This window comes from Atractosteus spatula, chromosome 26, assembly GCF_055471065.1.
Source record: "Atractosteus spatula isolate fAtrSpa1 chromosome 26, fAtrSpa1.hap1, whole genome shotgun sequence".
NCBI lineage: Eukaryota > Metazoa > Chordata > Actinopteri > Semionotiformes > Lepisosteidae > Atractosteus > Atractosteus spatula.
Genome location: NC_142731.1, coordinates 6,194,578 through 6,219,307, shown reverse-complemented (window position 1 = coordinate 6,219,307; position 24,730 = coordinate 6,194,578). Strand labels below are relative to the sequence as shown.

General features: G+C 48.7%; 1 protein-coding gene across 1 annotated transcript; it reads right to left on the bottom strand.

Moving 5' to 3' along the window:
* Positions 1–247: 247 nt before the first annotated feature.
* fbxl20 (F-box and leucine-rich repeat protein 20) lies at positions 248–24,730 on the bottom strand. Its single transcript, XM_088906449.1, has 15 exons — positions 24,372–24,730; positions 18,822–18,883; positions 17,000–17,054; positions 15,869–15,943; positions 14,856–14,950; positions 14,310–14,378; positions 13,333–13,428; positions 11,917–12,043; positions 10,282–10,356; positions 9,783–9,913; positions 9,524–9,584; positions 8,744–8,788; positions 8,175–8,231; positions 6,745–6,957; positions 248–6,279 (listed from the first exon to the last, which is right to left on the bottom strand). Exons 1-15 carry the CDS (start codon positions 24,411–24,413, stop codon positions 6,172–6,174), a joined length of 1,311 nt encoding a protein of 436 aa, XP_088762575.1. The 5' UTR covers positions 24,414–24,730; the 3' UTR covers positions 248–6,171.

The following is a 24,730-nucleotide window of genomic DNA, read 5'->3' as shown; positions in this document are numbered from 1 at the left end:
AAGAGGTCAATATCGCTGTTCCCTGGACCCACTGACTTTCAGAATCAACAAAGTTAGACCATGGGCAAGCTGCCCAAGCTCATATATTTCAGACTTTCCTATCTGAATGCTGGCCCTGGTTTTGATTTACATGGGAGCATTTCTTTTGAGAACGATGCTCCCAAAACTGAAATAAAAGATGTGACCTTGTTTCATTTTCCCCCCCAGAAACTACAGCTCAAAACTCAGACATAAAGCAACAATATTAATAATATAGTTATATATTTATTTATACATATACATTTATAGTGATTAATTGTAAAAAAAAAGAATAATTTACAGTAATTATAAGAATTGTCATCCTCAGGTGTATTAGCCCAAGCAGAGCACATCGTCCCTCTATTGCCTTCACAGATTGGGGAGTGACTCTGGCTTCACACTGAATTCACATGAGGTGCACACAGAATCCAGATTACCCAACATTCTTTTCCCGTCTCGGTCAGTGAGCACGTCCCAGATCGATGCAAGATTTTATAGTCACTTTCCTAGCTAACTGGAAAATCAAAATGGAGCTTGGATTGGAAATGTCAAAAAGATTTCCCCCCCTTTCAAAGTTCTTGAAATGAAATCTTCCAACACTATGAAACATCTTGGCTACTGTCCCAAATCCCAAAAAGTTTGTTCTTCCACTCACGCCACCCTCATGTACAGTCCTTAGACAGCGAAGTGCAATAACTGGATTTCAAGGAGAACGCAAGTGTATCTTTCCAATTTTGCTTAGCCGTGTCGCGAACAAAAACACGACTGAATAGGAATTTTCATGTGCAGGTGGATCCGCAGGCTGTGGGATGCAGGGAAAAGGGAACAGCGAGCTTCGGGGTCATCATTCAGAACAGGAAAAGCAATATTTTCCCCAAGGTGAGCAGCTGGTTTTCCACATCTTCATCAAGCGCACAACAGCTGCTGTGATGGAGTAGAGAGGGGAGGACCAGAGCAGAAAAAAATCACAGTGGAAATTTCCCTGGTTTGCTACAACATGGTCTACCAAATCCAAAAGGTTTGTTACTAACTCTCAAGTTTTCCACAGGATCTAAAACTGAGAAGGTTGTGTAATGGAAGGAAAAAAAAAAGATTAAACCTAAGATCTTCAACAGAAAATCCAAATCACATCTATACACATCCTTGTTTCAATTATTCTTATTAAAAACGGGATGAACTGGGGTAATAAAATTGAATTCAAACCATTCTTTTACCTCATTTGACATTTGTTAGATGTACTCAGGAGAATAAATAACACTGATGCCCTCCCTCTAACTAGCTTTTACAGAACAGTGAAGCAGCACTGAGTCATACAGAATAAGGATGTTGCTGTTTTTCCAGGAGAGAATACTGCAAGGTTTAGTCACCACTAGTCCCACTGTTTCAAACAAGGACAGGAAATTCACAGTGACTGAGGCTCTTAAAACTATGGCTCAGCTGGGTTCAGCTCCAGGGAAGAAGAGCCCCTGCTATTCTGAGCCTTTTTCCAGCTGATCGCTTGACATCAGGGCTGAATCACCTTTTAATGACAATGCTATAACACGCAGGTACTGCACTGCTGCTTTGTGCTGTGGGTCCATTACTGCTTTTACCACATTCCTACTCAATTCTACTTCCAGGAATGACAAAGGGACCTAGAACCGGGAGCAGGTCTGGAAAAGGTAATTGCGAATTGAAAAGCTTGGAACCGACTTCCCAGCTCCCGCAATAAGTCTACAGACCTCCGTGCTTCTCCTGTTGGGCATCCACCCCCCTTTAAAATGCGATTAGCTGCCACTGCATCCTCACTGGGTCCCCAACTCAGCACAAAATCACGCGTCAGAAAAATAAACAGAAAATGCGGAACACTAACTATGGAACACCTTCATTAAACTGTAACGCAAGTGGAAGGGCAGCATACATCCTGTCTGGACAGCAATGGAAAATGATATTTTTTCCTACAGATAAAAGAAACAGGTTGGTTTTCTGTTATTCTGTTGTTTTTCCCAGCGGCCTGTCTGCGAATCCCCACACCAGACGAGCAGGTACACGTGCGACGGAACACCCAGGACTGTGGACAACAGCAGAATCACACAGAGGGCTACACAGCGCCTAGAGTGAAGTGGTTCCCCCGTAACCTGCTGCTCTGCTATAACAGCCCACATCTCGGCGCTTAAGCCAGCTGTGTTTCATTTTACACTGACATAGCCAAGGGCTTCTTCTACCCTGCTAAGACACTGAATTCTTCACCTGTGGGCGACAGGGGACAACAGGGCACTCCTCAAATTAGCTGGCGTTTTGAACACGCACATGGGCACACAGTACTTATTCCCCTGGACAAGGACAGTAAACACCAGAGTATTCTGCACCTGCTCAGTGTGATAGGTCCCTCATGGTCCCACTGTGGGTGAAAACCACATTTCACTGCTCTGCATCTCTGCATTTTCTTCCAGCCTCTGAATAGGCCAACAGTTAGCACCCCATGGGCTTTTGCTAGGTGGGGAAGAGGGCACTCTGTCACTCTTTACTTGATGTACATTTTATTACTTTCCTAGTTGCAATTCCCTCCTGGAATAATGTTGCTTTTCAACAGAGACCTAAGCTTTTTTTAAACCTCATCACTCAGACCTTGGCTGAGAAGGTGGTCACTGCAGAACTTCCTGAAGTTATCTTGCCAGTGTTTTTTAAAGCTAAAACCCTTCCTTAAGAAAGCACCACAAACTCATCTTATAAGAGTCCATAATTCAGCACAGTGACAACAGAACAAACACCACCTATGCAAGAACGGGATCCAGTTCTCTCATTGTGTGCACCGGCTCCCACTGAACGGCCTAACAGGACAGGAATCTAAAGACAGAAGAAACTGAAAAGTTGGCAGCAAACATCTCGCCTCCACTTCCCAGCAGCGTAGCCTCTATAGTGCGGGATCAACGTGCACAACTGGCCGATAGAGGTGGGGACCGCTGTTCGGGATGCCCGTAAAAAACACACAACAGGAGATACAGTGAAACAGAGGGCAGAAAAAAATCACAATGAAACATGAAGCAACAGAGAGAGGAAAGTGCTGAAAACCACAGCACAGTTCGACACAGTCAGTAACCCACCGGGACAGAACCTTCCCCTGCTTCACAGCCGGGTGGAAATCTCGGCACTCTCTCTGCACTGGCGCAGTTTTGGGAGAGGTCGCTTCACCCTAGGGCCATCGGAGAGGATTCCGGGAGAAAGCCAGGAGCGAACGGGGAGGGCTGGGACCCAGGAAGTTGAATGAGTGCCAACGCTCCAAGTGTCCTCCCAGCTTTATGCTGTCCAGGGCTCCAGAAACAACACAGGGAAGAGTCTCGCCCCCCTTTCTTTTGTTTGTCCCGATGGAGACCGGAAAGTGGGGAGACCTGCATGGGAGCACGTTCCCCCAGTCCGGCCTCCTGCCCACTCGCTGGACGGTCGGTCAGTTTACACAGCCCGTCTTCCAGGCCTTCTCTTGTCAGAGCCCTCGGGGTGGGGAGGGCCTACAGCATGGGAAAGCTCATTGAGGTTTCGATCTCTTACTGGAGGGTTCGTTTTGTTTCTGTCGCAGTGCATTTCGGAGTCCGCAGGCCGGGAGAGTCCAGCAGAAGTCTGTGTTCATGTGCAAGCCCACGGTCCCCTGAGCTTGAGTCTCCTCCTTTGAACGGGGGCTTTGATGTCTGACAACGCCTACTCCGGCCTCCAGCACACACAGCCAGGGGCTGAGGGGATCTGATTGTCCTGCTGGACAGCCCTGCCCTGTCAGAATTCCAGTGCAAATTTCTCTCACTATTTCCTCCTCCTCTGCTTTGAAGAAGAACAACAGACCATGGTCTGTCTCCACGAGCAGAAAGTCAAAACCTTCAGAAGAAGCCACTTATTGTTTGGAGATCTGTGTAGCTGTTGAGCAACAGTTTGCTACACAATTACTCTCCTAAAACTAAAAAGTACTTAGACTTCACTCAGAAGACAATAATCCTGTTTGAGAAGCAGATGAGTGTCACTGGACCCAAGAACTTCTCCTTATCCACAACACCTGCAGCAGGAGGCTTCCTCCACCACCTGAAAGCTTTCTCTTTCGTTTGAGCAGAATGAAATCCCCAAGGCTGGAAATTCAGATTCTGCCAAGTCGAGTCTAAAACAGCTCTGGAATCTCCCACGGTATATCACAGATGAGATACAATATATACAGTACTTTTATGGTACATATGTACACAATTACATGGAAACAAAACTATAATTGAAACATGCAATGTTTGGCATCTTCAGATCTTTTTTCCTCTTTAAATTGCATTTGTCTCCTTATAAAAAAATATATGAATTTCTTCAGTCCTATGGAGAGTCAGGCTGTGGGATGGAGAGCAGAGAAGCTGTGCGTGTGCGTGCGTGCAGCAGACTTGTGATGGGGCCGGAAGCCTCTGGTGACACTGGTTGGTACAGAGGCAGCAGGACAGCGTGCTGTCCCTCAGCATAGCAGATGAGGCAATTTCAATGCAACAGGCTAAAACCCAGCGGCTCGGGAAGTATTCCTGTACGATTCCCCGTTTTTGCCAAGATCAGTGAGCACATTTCCCACCCAAGAGGCATTCGGGGTGTCAGGAGGAGGGAACAAAAAAATAAAATCAATCTTTGTTCATGGGTTGAAAGAGTATGGGGAGAAAAATTAAACATCTGTCCAGGATGTATAAGCCTTTCACAGGACAACAAGACAGGCTTACAAAGAAGGGGGTCACTTATACCACCTTTTACAGCACTTCTGCTTGTATATTATTAATCCCAAATGCCCCATTGTGATTTTTTTTGGGTGGGAGGGCTACTAGTCTATGAGAACGAGTTCCTCTCAATACGCTCACTGCCCTGTGTTCAGTTCTGTTGTTCCTGCATGTAAAATTAGAGTTCAGAGACAAAGGTCTCTCATTGGAATCAGAATGCTGGCCTCTTTACTATTCACTAAGAGGGTAGGGCAAGGCCCCAGATCTCTGCCTTCCAGTTTCCAGGAAAATCCAGAGCCTGTTCCCGCATGCTCTTCAGTGGGACTTCAGAAAGTTTCTCCACAAGGAAAGGGCAAATTCTTTAAACGCGATTGTCTTTTTCTTTTAAATTAAATCCAAAAAACTCCACCAGGAGTTATGAGTAGACTGTCAGACAGGTGTCGCTAATTTAAAGCCCACAGAGAGCCCTGTGGTCTGTTGCATGCCAGCTAAATGTCACTGATGATTCTATTTGTAACCATGGGTTATTATTTCTATATCCTGGGCAGTGAAAACTTGGGTAGCTTTTGCAGCTGGGACCCTAAAGAGAGAGAGTTTAAGGTGAAGAAGAGACCTGGATCTTAGGGCACTGCGAATGAAGGTCTTTGATCCTGTGTAGAGAGCTGAAGTACTTCAAGATCAGAATTCAGGGGCGTTGAAGGTGCAGTTTTTTTTGACCGGGGATGGGGGGGTGGGGGTGAGATCAACAGTAAAGAAACAAGTCTTGCGAGACAGCACTTTCAAGAAATCACCCTAAACAAGAACTGTCCACATTTCCACACCATCATCTTCGGCACTCTTAATGCATGTGAGGGGCGTGGGGTCAGACCTCCAGGGTCTACTGGGTTTTGACCCCGCTGAGCTCTACTACTTAAACCCTTAACTGACGTGCTAACAAGCTTAGTTAGAGGATTGTCATCTTTTTCAGTTGTTGAAGAGTTGCAGACTGTAAATGCACACAAAACACTCCAGCAGTCGATGTGAAACCTGCAGCAGATCCAAGAGCCGAAACCAGTGTTGCAGTTCTAATTAATCAAATTACCAGATCAATAAAGCAGTCAATTAAGCAATAAGGAGCACACCGGATGAAAGCCCTGGAGTAAGGAATGCAGGACAAGGAAGGGCCTTGGGTTCCCTCTAAGTAAAAGCGGGGAATGTTTGACGCTCGAGAGGCGGCGTGCTGTAGGAGGGGATGAGGAATGTGGCAGATCCAGATCTGCGCGTTCGTGCTCCGGCGTCCTTACTGTTGCTGCTTCCAGCTCCCAGACAAAGCCGGCGGCGCAGCCGAAGGGGACGTCCCGCCCGGCACACGGAGCAGGGGGCAGGGGCAAGCCCACATGCCTGCGGGCGGACACTCGCACAGCGACACGGGCTCTCCGGGTGTCTGTACGACGCATGTAGGGGGAGGGCCCATGTGACATCATAGCAGGATGCAGCAGCGGCAGAACCTCTGGCGACTACCCCCCACCGAGGGGGGCGGGGTGACGGGCGCGAAGTAGGCGTGCACTTTTATATTGGGAAGGTGCGTCTGGGGAGAGACAGAGAGAGATGAAGTTAGGGGGAGAAAAGGGCCAAAGAACTGCAACAGAATGATAAGGTTGGAAGATATAAGGTCTTTTTGAACCCCAGTTCCTTATGACTCCACTGGTTTTAGTTCTTTCGTTCCAGGTTCCTCTGGAATAACTTTACTGAGCCCAAGATTAATTAGCAAACAGTTCCCTTATTACCGATTTCCTCTCTGGAACTGTTCGGAGTTTTTGAGTGACCTGTGATATTTTCTAAGAAAGCTTGGAATGAGCAGGAGCTATAGAGTGGAGCCTTACCAAATCAATAGCCTGTTTTGTTTTTTTTTCACACATGGCAACAGTGTCTGCCTCAGGCCCAACTGCACGTTACAGCACACACACACACACACGTCAGGTTTTGTCTGCTCCCTTGCATGCTAGGTGTTGGATGGCACGCAGATTTGCGCCCTCTCTCGCGCTACGCTTACCCGGAGTCTCTTGATGCCAGCCCTGGTGATCTGCTGGCAGTCGTACAGCTCGATGCGATCTAGGGAGTGGCAGGTCTTCAGGTGCTCCAGGGAGGCGTCGGTGATCAGGGGGCAGTTGTCCAGCTCGATGACCTCCAGGCGGTCGTGGGCGCAGGGGCCACTGCCCAGGTGACGGATCCCGTCGTCCGTGATCAGCTCGCAGTGAGACAGGCTCTGCGAGGGGAACAGCACATGCTCAGGAACGGCTGGCCAAGCTCGTGAAACCCCTCTCGTCATCCGCGCACTGAAATCCTACAGGCATGGCAGCTCAGCTACAAAACCCTTCCTGTAACCAATGTGATACACAAGCCCAGATGGATACACGCTTCATCAAACCAAATCCACAAGCACGTGAACCGTGTTAAAAATGCCACGGATGGCACAAGGAACATTCCAATCACCTCCGCTAGATGGGGATATTGTACCGTCTTTTTTTTTCCCCAAACCACACCAACACGGCAGCGCCCGCCTCTGCAGCAGGAAGCCCAGCAGACAGCTCCCGCTCAGCCAATGGCAGGACACTGACACCCGACCACACAACCAGGCCAGGTCTGTCACATGACCGACAGGGACGGGAAGCCAAGCTGTGTTCCACTTCAATACTCCACACCCCAGCTCTTCTTTAGGACCTCATTTGTTTTAGACTTAGAAAAGCCTAAAGTAATTGGTTTAAGGAGGAAAATAGAGCACTGATGAGAATAAAAAGAAATAACCTCACTGGGGGTTAAGACAGGATTCACTCAAAGCACTGCATGCAGACCAGCCCAGCTCCACTCCCCAGGATCCCCTTAACAGCTGGGGCTTCAAGAGAACCAGAGAACGTGCAGGGCTGTGGATCTCATGAGCCGAGATCTGCAAAACATTCTGCACCCCTTTCTTTTCCAACTCATAATCGCCACTGGCTTTTCTTCCCACAAGCTGTCAGATCACTGAACTCTACCCCTACCTCTGGCACACACTGATGTGTTTTTTCCTCACACTGCTTGTCAGACTTCTTTTTTTTAAGCTGCAAGTTATTTAACTTGCTGTTGCTGCTCTTCTGCGTTTACGTTTTTGGCAATTCCTTTAATGTCTTTGTATTGGACTATACATGCAAATAATTACTGCACTTGTGCATGTGACAAACAAACTGAACTGAACCTCCCGAATCAATCAGAATGCCCAACTGTGCCTTTCAGACCCCGCTGTGAGGCGGATCGATTCTGTGGGCACGCAATAAGCAGCGAAAGGTTAGCCAAGCCACACCTCCCTATTTCAAGGAGATAAATCCGCAGGTCCCTGGCTGGAACGCGCCAGCTGTGCAGGTAAAGAACAAGCTTGCTAAACCCTCGGCTTCCCCTGGAGCGGACTGACGCGGAGTCCGAGGTGCCGGCGACGAGGCTCTGACTCACCAAGACCTGCAGCTGCGGGCAGTGAATGGACAGCTGGATGAGGGTACTGTCCGTGATCTGCAAGAGAAAGACGGCACGCTGCTATTTCACCCTTCAGCAGCAGGGGGGTGGGGGGAGAAAACTCACATTGGTCACGCTGGGCGCCCCCCTGTCTTAAGCGGGGAACAGTCCAAAACACATGACGCCAATTCTCCAGGGCATCTCTTGGACCACTATTTGACCACTGCTAACGAAAGGCTAAAGTGAAGTCAACTATTGAGATCAGCGACTGCGTCTGGAAGGGGTAACATTAATGCCTAGTACATAAATATGACGTTATTGTTTGTAATTATATTATAATCCTTTTCCAGATAATGATATTCATTCAAGATGTTGATAGAGAGTAGATGTTAGAAGGGGTGTAGGCTTTTCTTGAGGGTGTTTTGGGGTGCACAGGGCAGTTTCGAAGGATTAAAGAGCGTGTGGAGGTAGCTGGGTATCGAGTGGGCGATTACAGAGCAGGCCAATGGGAGCTCACAGTGTCTGAGGGAATTTACAGGGGAGGTTAAGGACGTGCAAAAGCAGCTCACCTGCACACACTCCTCCAGGTCCATCTTCTCCAGCTCATGGCAGTTCTGAAAGACGGGAAACCGAGAGGAGGTCATGGAGAGGCACACTGCCAGTTACCATGTTGTCATTAGGATTGCCTTTGATGGGAAGTCGCAGCAATAAAAGATGTCAAAGAATTCCCCATTATCAGCGGCTGTCTTCATTTTTAAGGGAAACGACAGCCCCACTATTTTGGAATCCCTGAATAGATCAAGTTCCTTGAAATCTGAGGATCCAGGAGTGCACCCCTGCTTTAAATAAATAATCCTTACACCTACATTGTAGACAGCACTTTTACGGATAGTCCACTTAAAGTGCCTTACAGATAATGGGGACTCCCCTCCTCCACCACCAATGCGTAGCCCCCACACATTTCCAGTCTCCTCACCACACATCAGCTGTAGGTGGGGAGGAGAACAGAGTAATGAAGCCAGTTCATAGATGGGGATTATTAGGAGATCAAGATTGGTAGAGACCAGAGGGAAATTTGGCCAGGACACCAGAGTTTTTCCCAGGTGGTCTCCTGTCCAGGTACTGGCCAGGCTTACACCTGCTGAGCTCCAGCGGGCGGCCAGCTGGGAGCTGCAGGGTGACGGAGCTGCTGACTTTCCCAGGCCACGCTGCCATCTCTGGCCTTGGCCACTCCGCCACCTTCCAGGCAGCCGCCGCGGCTTTGTCGCGGGTTAAAGGCACGAACGGCACCAGACGGCGGGTGATGCCAACGGTCACGGTCCGGGCCGCAGCAGTGAGGCGGTACTCACCCGAGCCAGCGTGGTGAAACCGACGTCTGTGAGCTGGGAGCAGCGAGCCACCTCCAGGATTCTGACAGAGACGGGGGGAGGCAACTGATTAAAAAAATGTCTTGGCTGAAAAATGATTTAGTTTATCCAGGGTCAGAAGGAAGGAAGGAAGACTCAATGCAATGGGGGGAGGTGGGGGGGAGGAGAAGGGGGGTGGCTGTCCACTTGTGTGCCTTGATTAACAGCCCGCCCCCTACACCAGCCAGGGGCAATTCCCTACCTGAGCCGGGGGCAGTTCTGTCCCAGGGCGTTGAGGATGGCGTCGGTGATGTTGGTGCAGCCGGACACACACAGCGACTGCAGGCGGTGGCAGCCGCGGCAGATGGTGATCAGCCCCTCGTCCGTGATCTGCTGCTCGGACAGACAGAGGGAGGAGGTGTGTTGAAGGGCAGCTGTTCCATGTGCAGGTCAGACTCCCACTGTGCCATCCCTGTCTCTCCTAGTCTATAATACTCAAACTGCGTGCGCTTCCTTGAGCCAGACCTGGGATACTTTTACAGTGTTTCTCATCGAGTTGGAAATGTGTTGTCTTAATGTCATTTTATAAATGATTCTCAGGAGTGTAAACCAAACAGCCTGATGAGGCGAAACTCACACTGAGCTACGTGCAGATTTTCCCAGGCTCAAAACCAGTTCTATGCCATAAAGCACAATCATATTCCAGTTGTTTGGTTTTTTTTTAACAGCTGAAGAGGCCGACCGATCGGAACCAGACTTACCGAGCAGGTCTGCAGGTTTAGCGTGACCAGTTCTGGGCAGTGGGCGCCTATGTATTTCAGTGCCTCATCTTCCAGCTGCAGGGAAGGAGAGAAGCCGAGGCTCGCAATCAAGAGTTTCTGCCGCACACACGCCCCCCTCCACCCCCCGGGGTCCAGGGGGCAGATCCTAGGACACTTACACGGAGCCAGGCATGTAACGCACGTTAATCTGCTGCCCACTGGGGTTTGGGCTACAAACAGCTTGGGAGTGATTCTGTGCAAGTGCTCAAAAACTCATGCTGACTGCAGATGGGACACGAGGGTTAACTGCGCTAGTGACTCTGATAGAGGACAGCACTGACAAACGTGGGTGTAAAAAAAGGCAACCACAAATGTTAGGATGTATGAATGACAGGACGTACAGTCGGAAGCACAGAACTAAAACCAAGAGTGCAACTAAAATTGCACATGCATTTGCACACGCAACAAAGATTGCATGACACGCTAGTAAAACTTCTTGTGTAATGTGTACAAATTCGGCCATCACATTATAAAAAAGGATAATGCTATTGTGGAATCAGTCCAGGGAAGGGCAACCAGACACATTCCAGGGCTCACGGGGTTGTCCTACACTGACAGGCTGAAGGAACCGGACCGTTTTAGAAGACGGCGAGGGGACTTGATTCGGGTAATCAGAATCCTCAGACGCTTCGACACAGCTGACCAGGAGGATTTCTTCAGAAAGAGCCGTGTACCAAGAGCAAACTCTGTGGAAGTGCATTTACAACCGAGAGCAGTAGGCACTGCTTCCCTTGAAGGGTTTTTGGGAGTGTCGAACGAGCCATGCAGCCGTGCTCTTCAAGCTGATACCCTGGCTTCTTTCGTGACACAGCTGGGAGAGATCCTGGGGTCAACAGGCCAGATGGGACTAACGGCCTCCTCTCATTGGTAACCGTTCTCATGCCATTAAAAATGTCAGAGACTGGTATCAAGTTCTCTCTTTCCTTATTTCTTCTTAGGAAAAAGAAATCATTTTTATACCAGCCCAACCTTGAACTGGCATGTGCTGACGTCTCAGGCTCTCTGTCAACAATCCCTGTACCCACCTCAGCAGAGAATGAGGTCGGTCCCGATCCTGCGACACGCCCAGCCGGCAGCAGAGCTGCACAGAGGAGAGGCAGGCCTCTCCCAGGCCACCCTGCAGGCCTGCAGGCGCGCTGCATGACCGTACTCACAGTGTGCAGGAAAGCCCACAGAGCCCTACCCTTCTCCTGCTCTAACCAAGCCTGTCAATACGGATCAGCCAAACGTGAGAGCTTGGTCTGCACAGTGGGCAAGGGGAAAGGGTGGTGAAGCCAGGAAACTGATGAGGGCCACACATCCTGCTTTGATCAAGCCAAGGCCCCTCATGCAGGTGGCACAGCGGATGGTCACTCACGGAAGGGGAGCTGGGAGCATGTGGAGCCCCTGCTATGCTCAAACGCCTTGCCCCAGAGGTAGCACGCACGCAACACAGTGCCGAGCACAGAACAGCTCGACGGTTCAAATGAGACAGTATCTGGCAGCTTGGCTTTGTAAGCTGTGCAGGGGCTGACTCCTCAGCTGCTTGTGAAGAAGAAGGATATTTATGCACTAGAAAGGGTGCCGGTAGTGTACCTGGGTGCAGCCCTTAAGAAAAAGCCCCTTGAGTCCTGGGCAGCAGCACACCAATGCCTGGATCCCATCCTTGGTCACCTGATCACACCAGGAGATGTTGAGCTGCTCCAGCAGGGGGCACCCTTCACTGGGGAGAGACAGAGAGACAAGGCCAAGCGTGGCTGTCAGTCTTGGTCTGACCTGCACAGTAAATCGCCTACAAAATGCTCTAGCGCACCAAGGGTGGTGGGAGTGTGGAACAAGCTACCCAGAAAAGCTAAAGCTGATACCCTGGCTGCTTTCAGAAAACAATGGGTGAGATCAGATGATCCTCGGATCTGTCAGTGACTGACTGCCCACTGGGTCAAAAGGTCTCCTCTTGTTCATTACCTTTCTTGTGTTGCATGTTAAAAACATAGATGTTTTGTCTACGAGTTTTCAAATGTGGTTCTCCCAAGGATGGTTTGTTTACATCTACAGTATGATAAATAAAAAAAACAACTACAAAATGGTATTTTGAGCACGTGTATTGGTGTCACGCAGTGCTCTAAAACTCATGATCAACGCCCTGTATTGTGCACTCACACACACCTGAATATGCAAACAAATCTGTAATGCTCTCATTTTACAGTGGTTTTAGTGGTTGTTAGCACTGGTCCTGGGAGGGCTTATTGATCCCTTTAATTGAACATTTTTCTTGATTAGATCTTATTTCTGTGCTCAGTCTTTGGATACAAAAAGACTCTGCTGCAGTATTACTCAGGAAAAACTTCAGCACGCGATGCTCCATCTGCACATGAGGACTGGTGTGAAACCCACAGATTGTTTCAGGGTGGATTCTAATAACCCTTTTCCAGGGATTAAACATCATCAGCCTCCACTAGCGACAGATTAATTAGCCCGACTGATGAAGAGCTCGTCTGGAATGAAAACCAATAGACACTGGGGTTCTCCAGGACCAGCGTGCTCTGGAAAAGAAGGAAGATCCCAGACAGTGGCGCTGGATCTGAATCTGGAGTTAAAGTAAATATCAGTGCCTGTGGCTCAGGACTGTGACTCAGTGTGAAAGCACCAGTCACTGAGAGGCTAGCGTGGGAGATGTCAACGTCTCGCAGTGTCTGACTTGTCACAGTGCATCGGGGTCGCGGTGTGTTAGTCAGACTGTCTGCGAGTGTGAACCTGCTCTCCCCGTTTCTCTGCGTGGGGCCCTGACTCACCGGGTCTAAAGGGAGTGATGCAAGGGTGTGAGGAACCATTAAAATTCGACGGAAGCACCCTTGTCACTCCATGAATTGATTTAAATGGACTTGTGGCTACACATCACAGCGCCTGTCACTCGCTCATGTCTGGTTCAGAGACGGCCTTGATGCACCGTGAGCGTGCACGTGTGCGCACGTGCACTAGTGTCTTGAGGCGGCTGTGCACAGGGTGACTGACCTGAGTGCCTTGAGAGACAGGTTAGTGATGGAAGTGCAGGAGGCCAGGTCCAGGTGCTTCAGCTTGGGGCAGAATTTACTGAGGCTGGTGCTGGTGCTGGAGGAAGAGGAGAAAGGGGAGATGGTGAAGGAGTTTAGGGAAGGACAGCGATAGGAATGGAGGGGGTGTGGTGTCCACTCCTCCCTCATCTCAGATATAATCAATCAATGCATGGAAAGGAGCGCAGAAACGGCAGAATGTTCTTTACGCAGAACAGCTGGATTTCGGGAGAAGGTACCTCTTCGCTCTCTTCCTCTCAGTGGCAGAAAGAACTCTAACAGGCGACCCAGTGTCTCCCAACACAAACCCTCATTGCTTGGACTTGCCATCGAGCCCCAGAGCCCTTTGCTTACTGTACCCAGGACTAAATCTCAGACTTTAGGAGGTCCTGCCTCTCCTGTCGCTGCTCCTTAGTTACAGAATGCCCTTGCTGCATCTCGTTGAGAGACAAATTCTTTGATTCTCTGCAAATCCAAACTCAACACCCACCTTTTTGACTAAGTCCTATGTCTGATGGCTGCATTTCATCCTGTATGTTTGTTCAATTTTTTAAAACATTTATGTACAGAGTACACAGGCCTTTGGAAAGGCACTTATTATTAATTAGTTTATTATTATTTAATAATAATAATAATAATAATCATCAACAAATTGACTAGACAAACACTGTCAGGGGGAGCTGGGTTTGCGCCAGGCAGTGTATCCCCAGCTTGCTGATCCGACAGCAGACAAACTGTCAACCCCCCCTGTGCCCTGCGCCCGAGCTGGGATTCGCAGGCTGCCAGCGACAGCTGAATCAGCCCCCCCCCACACCACTGATGCCAGCTCAGCTCAGGGTCTGGGTGTGCAGGAACAGAAGAGCAGAAAGGTGGTGTGATTGTCTGGGAAGTGGGAAACGGAATTCTTCCTGCCTATTATCATCCCCGCCCGGCACTCACGCGTCCGTGATCTTGGTGCAGCCGTTCAGGTTGAGCACTTCAATGTTTCGGCAGTTTTGGGCGAAGGTCCTGCAAACAGAGCAGCAGTGAGAGAGACACTCATTTGTTATCTGCATTTTATTTTATTGCACAGGGGTTCCCGAAAAAAACCAGCAGCAGAGTTATCGGGATCACAGTACAACTACGAAAACCCTTGTTAATTAAAAAAAAATGGCACAAACAGTGCAAATCAGTCAATAAGCCTTTGTCAATAAGAAAACAGGAGAAAGATATTTTTAAAAACAAAGTAGTAGGTGAAAAACTGGAAAATAAATTTCTTTAGTTTAGCTCAGATCTGCAGTTCAGTGATCAAGGATTCCCAGAGAAACTTGGGGTTTTGGATTCCAAAGAGGGTACAGCTCTGACCAATACTCATGTTTGCCCCTACCCATGTGCAACCCAACCACACCTGTGTATGATGTACGACACCAGTCCAAACTGCCCAGGTCCTCCCACACTTACCAGGTTGGCCGAACACCACCCCCCATGCCACTCCCTGGGTCTCACCTCAGCGCGCTGTCCCCGACCCCCAGGCAGCCCCTCAGACTCAGCTTCCTCAGGAAACCCCCACAGCGCTTGGAGATGTTTTCCACCACACGCCCCTGCAACAACAATGAACCGTCACTGCACTGCAACCCTGCGAGAACAGGTACAGGCCCACCCCCTGCAGCAACACAGGAACTGTCACTGCACTGCTGCTCTTCAAGAACAGGTACAGGCCCACCCCCTGCAGCAACACAGGAACTCTCACTGCACTGCTGCTCTTCAAGAACAGGTACAGGCCCACCCCCTGCAGCAACACAGGAACTGTCACTGCACTGCTGCTCTTCAAGAACAGGTACAGGCCCACCCCCTGCAGCAACACAGGAACTGTCACTGCACTGCTGCTCTTCAAGAACAGGTACAGGCCCACCCCCTGCAGCAACACGGGAACTGTCACTGCACTGCTGCTCTTTAAGAACAGGTACAGGCCCACCCCCTGCAGCAACACGGGAACTGTCACTGCACTGTTGCTCTTTAAGAACAGGTACAGGCCCACCCCCTGCAGCAACACGGGAACTGTCACTGCACTGTTGCTCTTCAAGAACAGGTACAGGCCCACCCCCTGCAGCAACACAGGAACAGTCACTGCACTGTTGCTCTTCAAGAACAGGTACAGGCCCACCCCCTGCAGCAACACAGGAACAGTCACTGCACTGTTGCTCTTCAAGAACAGGTACAGGCCCACCCCCTGCAGCAACACAGACATGTTCTATTCTATTCTTCCTTACTTAATTACTGTAAATTCACTTTGATAATGTAGTTACATGCATGTAGATAACAAGCACACTTCACTGACACAGGAAAAGCTGAGATCGGCCCATCAACGGTCAGGGATAATTAATCATGCTGCAAAACGAGCCATTAAAAATCTGTTTTTCCATACAAAAAAAATGATGGAAACAGGAAAGGTGGGGATGCCGAAATGGGAAACTCTAAAAGAGGGGAACTTGAAAGAGTGTCACACCCAGCTGTCTGACCTCAATGTCTCTCTGGAAGTCGAAGAGGTCAATCCTCTGCCAGTTGCTGCCGTCCAGCGCGAGGACATTCCAGGCCTGTGGGGGGAAAGAGGTTTGAGGGGTGGGACCCACACCGACGCACAGCTGTCGTAATGCCCCAAAACCTAGGCGAACAACGCCCCCGAGTGACTGAAACAGTACAAGTCACTCAGAGAGGGGGTTGAAATGTCCGAGAGTAGACACATGCTCCTCCTATCAGCACTCATCCTCCTGCTAAGGGCTCAAACCTAACGGCTCTGCGGACATGCTCCCCGAGTGGGCACGGGAGATTTTGCTGGAGAGCGGAGGCTTAACATGACGATTGCCTAATCCGATCTGGGTGGGCAAGTCACGAAAAACAACTGGCAATTCCAAATTAAAACAAAATCCAGAAGAACAATGCCTGGTAAACTCTCAGATGGACTTCTAAAAAACCTCCACCTAGGAGTCCAAGCAGAGCAGGTGAGGCCCTCAGCAGATCCACCTTCACATCCACATCCACATCCACAGCCTAGGGATTGTGATTTCAACCAGCAGGTGCAGAATGAGTACACAGTCATGAGGGCTTCCCTTTTTGCAAAATATCCCCCCCTCGAACCCGGAATACAAAACACAAAGAAAAAAGGACAGGGAATTTTGTATCCGTTTCATTAAAAAAAAAAACTGTAGTTAACTCACATAGCCCTGGACTGTGCAATGTTGGGCCCTTTGTTTTTGATTAGGGCAAACTATTTGCTTACGTACAGCTGTACTTCACAGGAGCATGCAGTGAGAGATTAAAACAGTTCTATTATGTGTGATGGACTAGAAGAAAGTAAGATAAGGACTGTCTGTATACCAGACAACACGTTCACCTAACTACAAAAGAACCAGAAGCCAGATACACAGAGACGTGCAACCAGAGCAGCTTCTGCAGCACACAGCTCAATGCAGATTTACTGTACCTGTAAGCTCAGCAGCACAGCTGCCACTGACAAACAGGGATTCTTCCCCACTCTGCTGACAGGGCAGCTGCGGAGCTACAGGCTAGGTCACGTGCTTCACGACAGCGGGGAAAGGGCCTGTCTGCACTCCAGCAGCCACCTGACCCTTCGGGAAAACAGGCTGACTCACCCGTGAGACTTGGGCACAGCGGCACAACGTCACCACATCCAGGAATGAGAAGATCCTGGACAAAAAAAAAAGATTCCTAGTCAGACCACGAGGCTAGTCCCAGATCTCCCTGGATCATTATTGTGCATTCTGCATTCCGACGCTAAATTGCTTACCAAACTCAGAAACATGTTCCAGCTGGACTGCCAAAGATGCAATTGTTTAAAATGCCAAGTCAAAGGGGCAACTTTTCATTTTGTGTGAAACATTTGGATCCCTGCACAATGCAGAGTACGTTTATAAACCATTTTAATTTCAAAGAGTTATGTCCTGCAAAATACCAACCCAAGGTGCCCTGTAGCCTCTGCTGTAATCATCCAGTAATGCTCAGTTCTAGAGCTAAAAAGCACAGCAGGGAAACTACAGAAACCAGACTGGTACTGCTCTCTCCCACATGCATCTGGAAACAAGGCATTAGAATCCCATAACCTACTCTCGGCTCTGACACTTTGCACACACCTTTCATACAGGACTAACCCAAGGCAAGCTGGTATATTCCAGCACCAGTGGTGCTCTAACTGGCTGCCCCGTGCCTGCAGGACTGATTTCAAGCTGTTTTTGTGCAATGTCTCTGAACCAGCTCTGCCCATCTGGTCCAAACTGGACAACGAGAGCTCAGGAGCTTTCTTCAATTCATGAAGGATTCAGAGACAGTGCATCTCTTTCGAAACGGATAAAATTTCTGTGCCGAAGGAAAAGCTGATCCGCTTTTCGACTTTTCTTTCAGCAACCATTCCTACACAGGCGGATGTCCGAGACATCGCCTCTTGGAAGAGCTGTTCCCTTTCCAACGCGCTTCAGCATCACTGCTCCTGAGAGGAGTTCAAGCCCCTGCTGAGCAACCCGCCTCTTACTGATGCCACTGCCAGCCTGCACGCTCCCAGGAAGTCCCTGTTCCACTCAGAGCTACCCAGACCCTGACTGACAATTGCTCTCAGGACTCTAGCAGTACTTTACCAGCTGGGCTCAGCCACTTTGGGAATTCCAGTGTCTCTGCCACTGGGCTCACGCGATGCCTTCGAAATAATCTCCTTGACTGGTTCAGCCACTCGAGATCCCCCAATTATTTCTTTTTTTACCTTCCCAATCTGGAAGCAGCTCTCGTTAATCATCTTAGTGCAGCTCACCGCTATGAGCCTCAATCCAACAGGCAGCTAACTTGACACAGCATCCCCAGGAGGGGCCAGGCCTTGCAAGACCTGATGAGCTGTTGCTCTCCAGGAAAAGTCGCTCACTAACAGACTCATATTCCATGGCAAATTATTCATTTCATTCCTTCTGAAAAAGGTTTCTCATTTCGGTCGATTAATTTTGTTTCTCCTGTACAGACACCTTTTCTCCAAAATTCAACAAGCCTTCTCGGATTAACATCCGGCCACAGAGCTGACAGAGCGATCATTTCTGTATCGTATCTAGCAAAAGTTTGTTGCGATTTACTTCCTGCCAATCTATTTTGTTCAACTGCAAAGCATTATGGTTTACAGGAGGATTCAACCACAATCAATCATCCAACTAGCTCAGCTACACCTACAACCGTGTTCGAGACTCCTTTTCAGCATGGCGTTTAACAGGATGCAAGCCGAGTTAAGGGCTTTTGAACTGGTTTTGACCTGATCACTCAACAGACAGGGCCTAATTTGATCAGAAGTTTGAATTTCCTCTACTCACGGCTGGTGACGCCGAATGTGCTATTTTAATACAAGACTGGGATGGCACTACAGTACAACATGGCCAGCCTTGCCCCTTGAGGGCATGAAGGCTGCAGGGAAGAGGCGAAACTCACCGCAGCAGCAGCTCTTTGGGAAGCTTCTTGTTGATGACGGCCTCGTCGCTGTTCGAGAACATCTGGGGAGGGGGAGCGAGAAAGAGATTCAGGGAGATCGAGAGAGAGGAACAGCTGTGGGGACCGTGCTCAGCTAGAGCCACTGTTACGACTCTGCAAAGGACCAACACCCACTTTCCTTGTGTAGAATGAACATCAATAAGGTATGTCGTAAGATTTATACACACATACAGAAGCAACAATCACTTGATAATAAAACTGGCCTAGATTTCATCTCCATCCTTCATTTCCAGTGCCTGTTTTTACAAGAACTTGAAAGCTCTAACGAACAACAGGCCGGCCATTCATTCAAGCGCATTTAGATTTCAGTAGCTAATTGATCGGTGTCTTACCATGTCGTTTCTTTAAAGAAGCCAGGAAAAAAGCACCCTTTGAGCTGTAAAACGCCTCACAGTGTGAGAAAACAGTGCGACTAACTTTCTGCTCTCATACCTATCAGGTAATGACTGAGATAATAGTACTCTCTACACACAGGCAGTCACATGTTGAAGAAAGGCGTGCGTTATCTGCTCTTTGTCTATTTGTTTTACACACTGCTCGTTTCCATGAGATCTGTTACTTTTTTTTTACAGTCCAAGCATTATCTGTCAATGTAAAAAACTGTCTCATTATTACAGTAAGGATTTCTCAGAGAATACTGAAAGGAAGTAAACAAAGGGGAACCTAATTAGTGTTGCACATGGCTAAAACGTCCACTGGAAGGTTTTCAGGTAGACTTGGCGCAACACTAATAAACTTCTCTAGTGTATGACAATCACAAATAAACAATTCTGTGCTTTGTTCCTAGCAATATGCAATATTAAGTGGGTTTCCTCATGCATTAAACCCCTCTAATCTAACCTCTAATGCTATCCAACATTGCATTTTCTAACCACTTCATCCAATTCAGGACCACTGGGGAGCCAGAGTCTATCCCAGCAAGCAATGGGCACAAGGCAGGATACACCTTGGATGGGATGCCAGTCCATCACAGGGCACACAGATACACAGAAACACACACCAGAGACAGCTGTCGATGCCAATGAACCTACCAGTATGTTTTTGGACTGTGGGAGGAAACCCAGGTGAACACGAAGAGAACTTACAAACTCCACACAGATAGCACCCCAGGTCTGGAATTGAACCCCAGTGCCAAAAGACAGCAATGCTAACCACTGCGTCACCATAGTGCCTCCCATAAAAACCCTTCTGTACAAACGGGTACTTTCCAGGTCATCACTGCGAATGACCTACCTGGGTATATAAAAAAACTTTAAAGAAATTTAAAGCGAACCATGCAAAGCAGACAGAATTAATGTTAAACAAAGCCACAAGACAGGAACAAATAAAGGAGACTTCTGGTTTTGCATTATATTATAAAACCCATTGCAGAGCGGCAAAGTTATATCCAACATTTTCACTTGTCTTTCAGCTTTCGTATTTTTCATTTTTATCCAGATCGCTTATTGGTTTATAATATTGTTCTATTAAACAATATAACCGAGTTCGCCTGAGCAACCTGGGTAAATTGCTCAAGGGTACTGCAGAAACCACTACATCTGAACCCATAACCCTCTGAGCCAAACGCCAGAGCGCCTAAGCACTGCTCCAACTCAAGCAAAAACAGTGGTCTGCACACATACCTGTACAAAGGGATTAGACCTGTAAACTAGAGATTAACTAGAGATTCTGGGTCCTGTGGGTGCTGTCGTTCTCAACAGGAAACGGGATTAAAAACGGGTGTCAACAGTAGTTAAAACGGTTAAAAGCGGCAATGACTGCCAAACCCACGACTTTGCCACAGAGAACGCAAAGCAGGCCAGTGAAGTTCTCTCCTTCACTGGGGCTGTCTTCACACTTTCAGTTCTCTTATTTCCTCTTTAACAGGCAGCCTGGGCCCCTTGCTGGCCTGCTCGCTCGCTCGCTCTCTAACAGGCCTGAGCGGCACAGAGGCTTCTGACTTGCAGACTGGGGGTACGAGGGCCCCCCAGGGTCCTTAAGAGGAAACCAGGCTGCAGGGGGATACCGGCACCAGTGGGAGGACAGACCAACAGGAAAGGAGACGAGCTGTATCCCGGATGAGACTTGCGCTTCCCCCCTGATTCCCAGTCATCGGAGAAACACACACACACACACACACCTCCCCATGCGCCCCTGGTATCGAGCCTGGCCCACTTACGCCTCGCCTGCAGAACCATCTTAAAAATGATGAGCCTCCTGCCAGGAAAGCCCGTCCCTGCAATGGTTTAACTGGATATCAGAGAGTGACCTTCCCTGTGTGCTGTCAAATCAAGATTCAACACCACCTTCTTTAGAAGGGCTTTTATTTAACTGGATCTGTGTCTGCCCCTTTGCTTTCCCACTGTGTTCCAAACCCTTATTGTAATTGTGTAATTCTGTGCTCTCCCCTCATTGTGTGCTTTTTTTCTTACTGTAAAGCGCTTCGAGAAGCCACATTTAAAGGCGCCATATAAAACAAAGTTTATCATTAATTGGGGAGGAGGGGGGATGGGGGAAGGGGGGCAGTTTTGATGGAAGTGGCCTGTGTCCGTTTCTCACTTGTCCAGCAACAGATAAGGACTCCTGGTCCCGCCTTTCCTGTTGGGGAACAAACTCTCTCTGCAGCCCAGAGACCATTAACGATGGTACCTGCCTGGGCTTGCCCAGAGATCTCCTGGGGTGGGGGAGGCCTGCCTGACAGTGAGACTCCAGGAAATTCATTTGGATAACCCTAACTACCCTGTCCTTAGTTATTTTCATTACCAAACACAGACCATAGAAAGAAGAGACTATAGAGGTTTCCATTTTGCCCTAAACAGCCTTTATATTATAAACAATGACAAAGAGGTGTTGGTGTTTATATAGGACACAAAGGGTTGTTGTGCAGGTCATTATTTATTGTTAAGCAAAATTCTTTTGGAAGAATAGGAAGAAAAATTGCTTGTTTTTCTCTTAATACAAAATACAAAAAAAACAAGAATTTTGTGTTGGATAAAATAAAAATAAAGGTTGCTGCAGTACATTCAAGATACTTTCTCCCAATTTTTACAACAGTAGTGTGTGCTTAAATGACCAAGGCACTTCGCCGTTTAGCCTTAGAGTACGTATAGGCTCGTCGAATGCGGCTCGATTCTGGCAAACCAGTCAATACACGCAAAATGCATTTCGGAGCCGATGTTTGTTTTGAATGTATCCCTCTCTGATCAGATCCAGACAACATGAAAATAGAACGAGCACCTCGAAACCTTTGTGTTGTTAATTTCTTACTGGAGCCAGCAAGAACGGCCACAGTAACAACAACAACATCGGCTTCTTGATATGCGACCAGGCACTCTTCACCAGCAGACTGTCGCAGATCTCCTGCGCCTTAAAGCCTAGCCTCCGCCCCCCCGGCCGTGCTGACCCACAGCAGTGTCTGGACACCCAACGGCCCAAACTTGATTCCCGGCACGAAACGTGAAGTCGCCGCTCCGAGAGATAACGCGACAGAAGGCGGCTCGTAGTGTCTGGGCAAACCCGAGGCCTCTCTCTCTCTCCTGGCGGCGCAGGGAGCGGAGCTACCTGTCGACCACCGAGTCACAACCGAGCTGACTCTGGGTGTTCGTCCAGAAGACGGCGTTTCATTAAACAAAAACTAAAGTTATTATCTGGACCGACGTCAACAGATATCGTTAATTAATGTTACCAGTGAGAAGAAAATAAACGCAGTGCCACTGCGCCTTCAAAACATTCGGTTCAATACAGTTTTGCCAGCGTCACTAATTTCACACTTTAGGTTCACATATTGTAAATACTTCGTAAATATAGTGTAAGGAATTACAAATCAGTCGAGTATTCGTTACATTCATTTCAAATTATATCGGTCGGCCCCTTTTACGCGGAATGACTACAGTTAACGCTTCTTAACCACAAAGCTTTAAACCGAAAGTACAGCAGTTCTGCCACATTATAAAGACACAAACATACTGCGATGGGGGAAGTAATGATATTTGATATATGCCTGATATTTGAACACAACTCCAATACAAGCTATTAACAAAACAAAAAGACGTGAACTTGTAACACCAAATGAAGAAACTCCTGTTCCTAACACACCGTGAGACATCGATGGATTGCGTGAGATGATCATTGTGCACTTTCCTTTTTTGACTGAGACTGGGCATGTTGTGGTCGCACAGCTGCTGGGTCAGGTGGGACGGTGTCCCATATTCTGAGTCCCATCAGCTGTTGCTCGGTTAAAAATAAACAAAAAAAAAACCCGCACTCATCTCCAAGGTCCAGGGGATTAAATCGACACCAGGGGAGCCGTCTGACAGCAACAGTCCGGCCACTGAAAGGCCGAGGGCTCCGGTGAATCCGGGCTCCGAAACACACAAAAGCCCTCTTCCCCCTTCCTATACATACCTATCTAAAATACCATCTTTCCTACGCACCCTCTAGAGCCACTACTGCACCAGCAGCAGCAAGGGGGGGGGGGGGTTGGGACAAAACAAAGAAAGCAAGAAAAAAAAGTTTGCACAGACATTCAGAACCACCCCCCACAACGTTACAGAATCCAGCTCGCGTTTCTGGAACGTGGTTTTAAGAAACTAAAGGTGCTTTAAAACGCGTAAAACGTGTCTTTCAGGTGTTGGTCGACGAGAAGCCAAAAAACAAGGGGGGGGTGGTCAAGAAAATGAGGACTTGTTTGATTTGGTCTCAAGGGGCCGACGGGGAACCCGGCCGCAGCGGCCATTAAAACAATATCACGGTCCCGGGGGGAGAGAGAGAGAGAGAGACAGCAGTACATGAGCTGGGGGGGGGGGAGAATGGACCGACAACCGTCCCGTCCTGACCCGGTTTTCTAATGGAGCTACACGCTACAAAATCCCCCCCAGTGACTGGGGGGGGGGGTTAATGCTTTGTGTTGTTGTTGTCTAAACGCAATTTCCTCTTCCCTTTAGAAACGTGCTGTTCTCCTTACCTTTACGTTACAACAACAAAAAAAATAATTGATTAAAATTAAATACAACCGAGGCCGTCCTGACGCCCGTTAACATAAGGTGACCGCGTCACCAACAACAAAAAAAAAGGAGCACTTGTTTGTTTACGACTTGTCGCAGAAAGGAGACCAAACAAATAAACACTCAAAACGCGAGAAGGACTCGGAAACGCACGACCGAATGCCTTTTCGATAAACCCGACTACAAGATCCCCCTCGACCGGTTAATTTAGTTTGTTTTGGTTTTTTTTTAAAAGAGAAAGACTGCGTTTATAAATGTTCGGGATAGATGGACGTTGCAGCTACTCCCCCCCCACCAGTCTTTTTCTCTCGGCGGACCCGTCACCCGCACAACTCAAGCGAAATTCGGCCCCGTGGCTTGCGTGAAGGAGAGAGGAAAAAGGAAAAACTACCCAAACAAACAAAAGGTCGGCTGTGCGTGCTCAGTTTGTACCCCCCTCTTCTCCCTCTCATCGCAACCCCCCGTAACCAGCGACAGGGCCGTGCTCCCCCACACGACCCGAACCCACCTCGAACCTGCTCCGCGACACCCCGTTCACCTCCTTCCCCATCCTGGAAGGCGCAGTTCCCGAGTGGACCCTGGCAGCCGTGCCGTGCCGTGCCGTGCCCGCTCCAGCGAGTCCCCCCTCCCGGCTTCACATCACCAGCGCCGCCGTGCCGCTGATCTCGGAGACGCCGTCAGCCCTCCGACTCGCCGAGCTCTCCAGCCCTCTCCTCAGGATCGCGCCAGACGTGTCCTCGGCGACTCACGACCGGGTCCGCTGAAATTATTCGGGCCCCGGGACCAAAACATGACGCCTTGCTCTTTAATATTGTTATGATTATCCGCCCCCCACCTTCCTCAAAGAATTACTTAGCTGACTACAGC

Bases quoted from the DNA above. Each gene is read 5' to 3' on its own strand.
- fbxl20 (XM_088906449.1), bottom strand. From the start codon at position 24,413: ATGGGGAAGGAGGTGAACGGGGTGTCGCGGAGCAGGTTCGAG. The intron at 14,379-14,855 runs GTGAGACCCAGG...CTCTGTTTGCAG, and splicing joins GTCGGGGACAGCGCGCTGAG to GACCTTCGCCCAAAACTGCC. The intron at 10,357-11,916 runs GTACACTACCGG...CCTTCCCTGCAG, and splicing joins TTCTTAAGGGCTGCACCCAG to CTGGAAGATGAGGCACTGAA.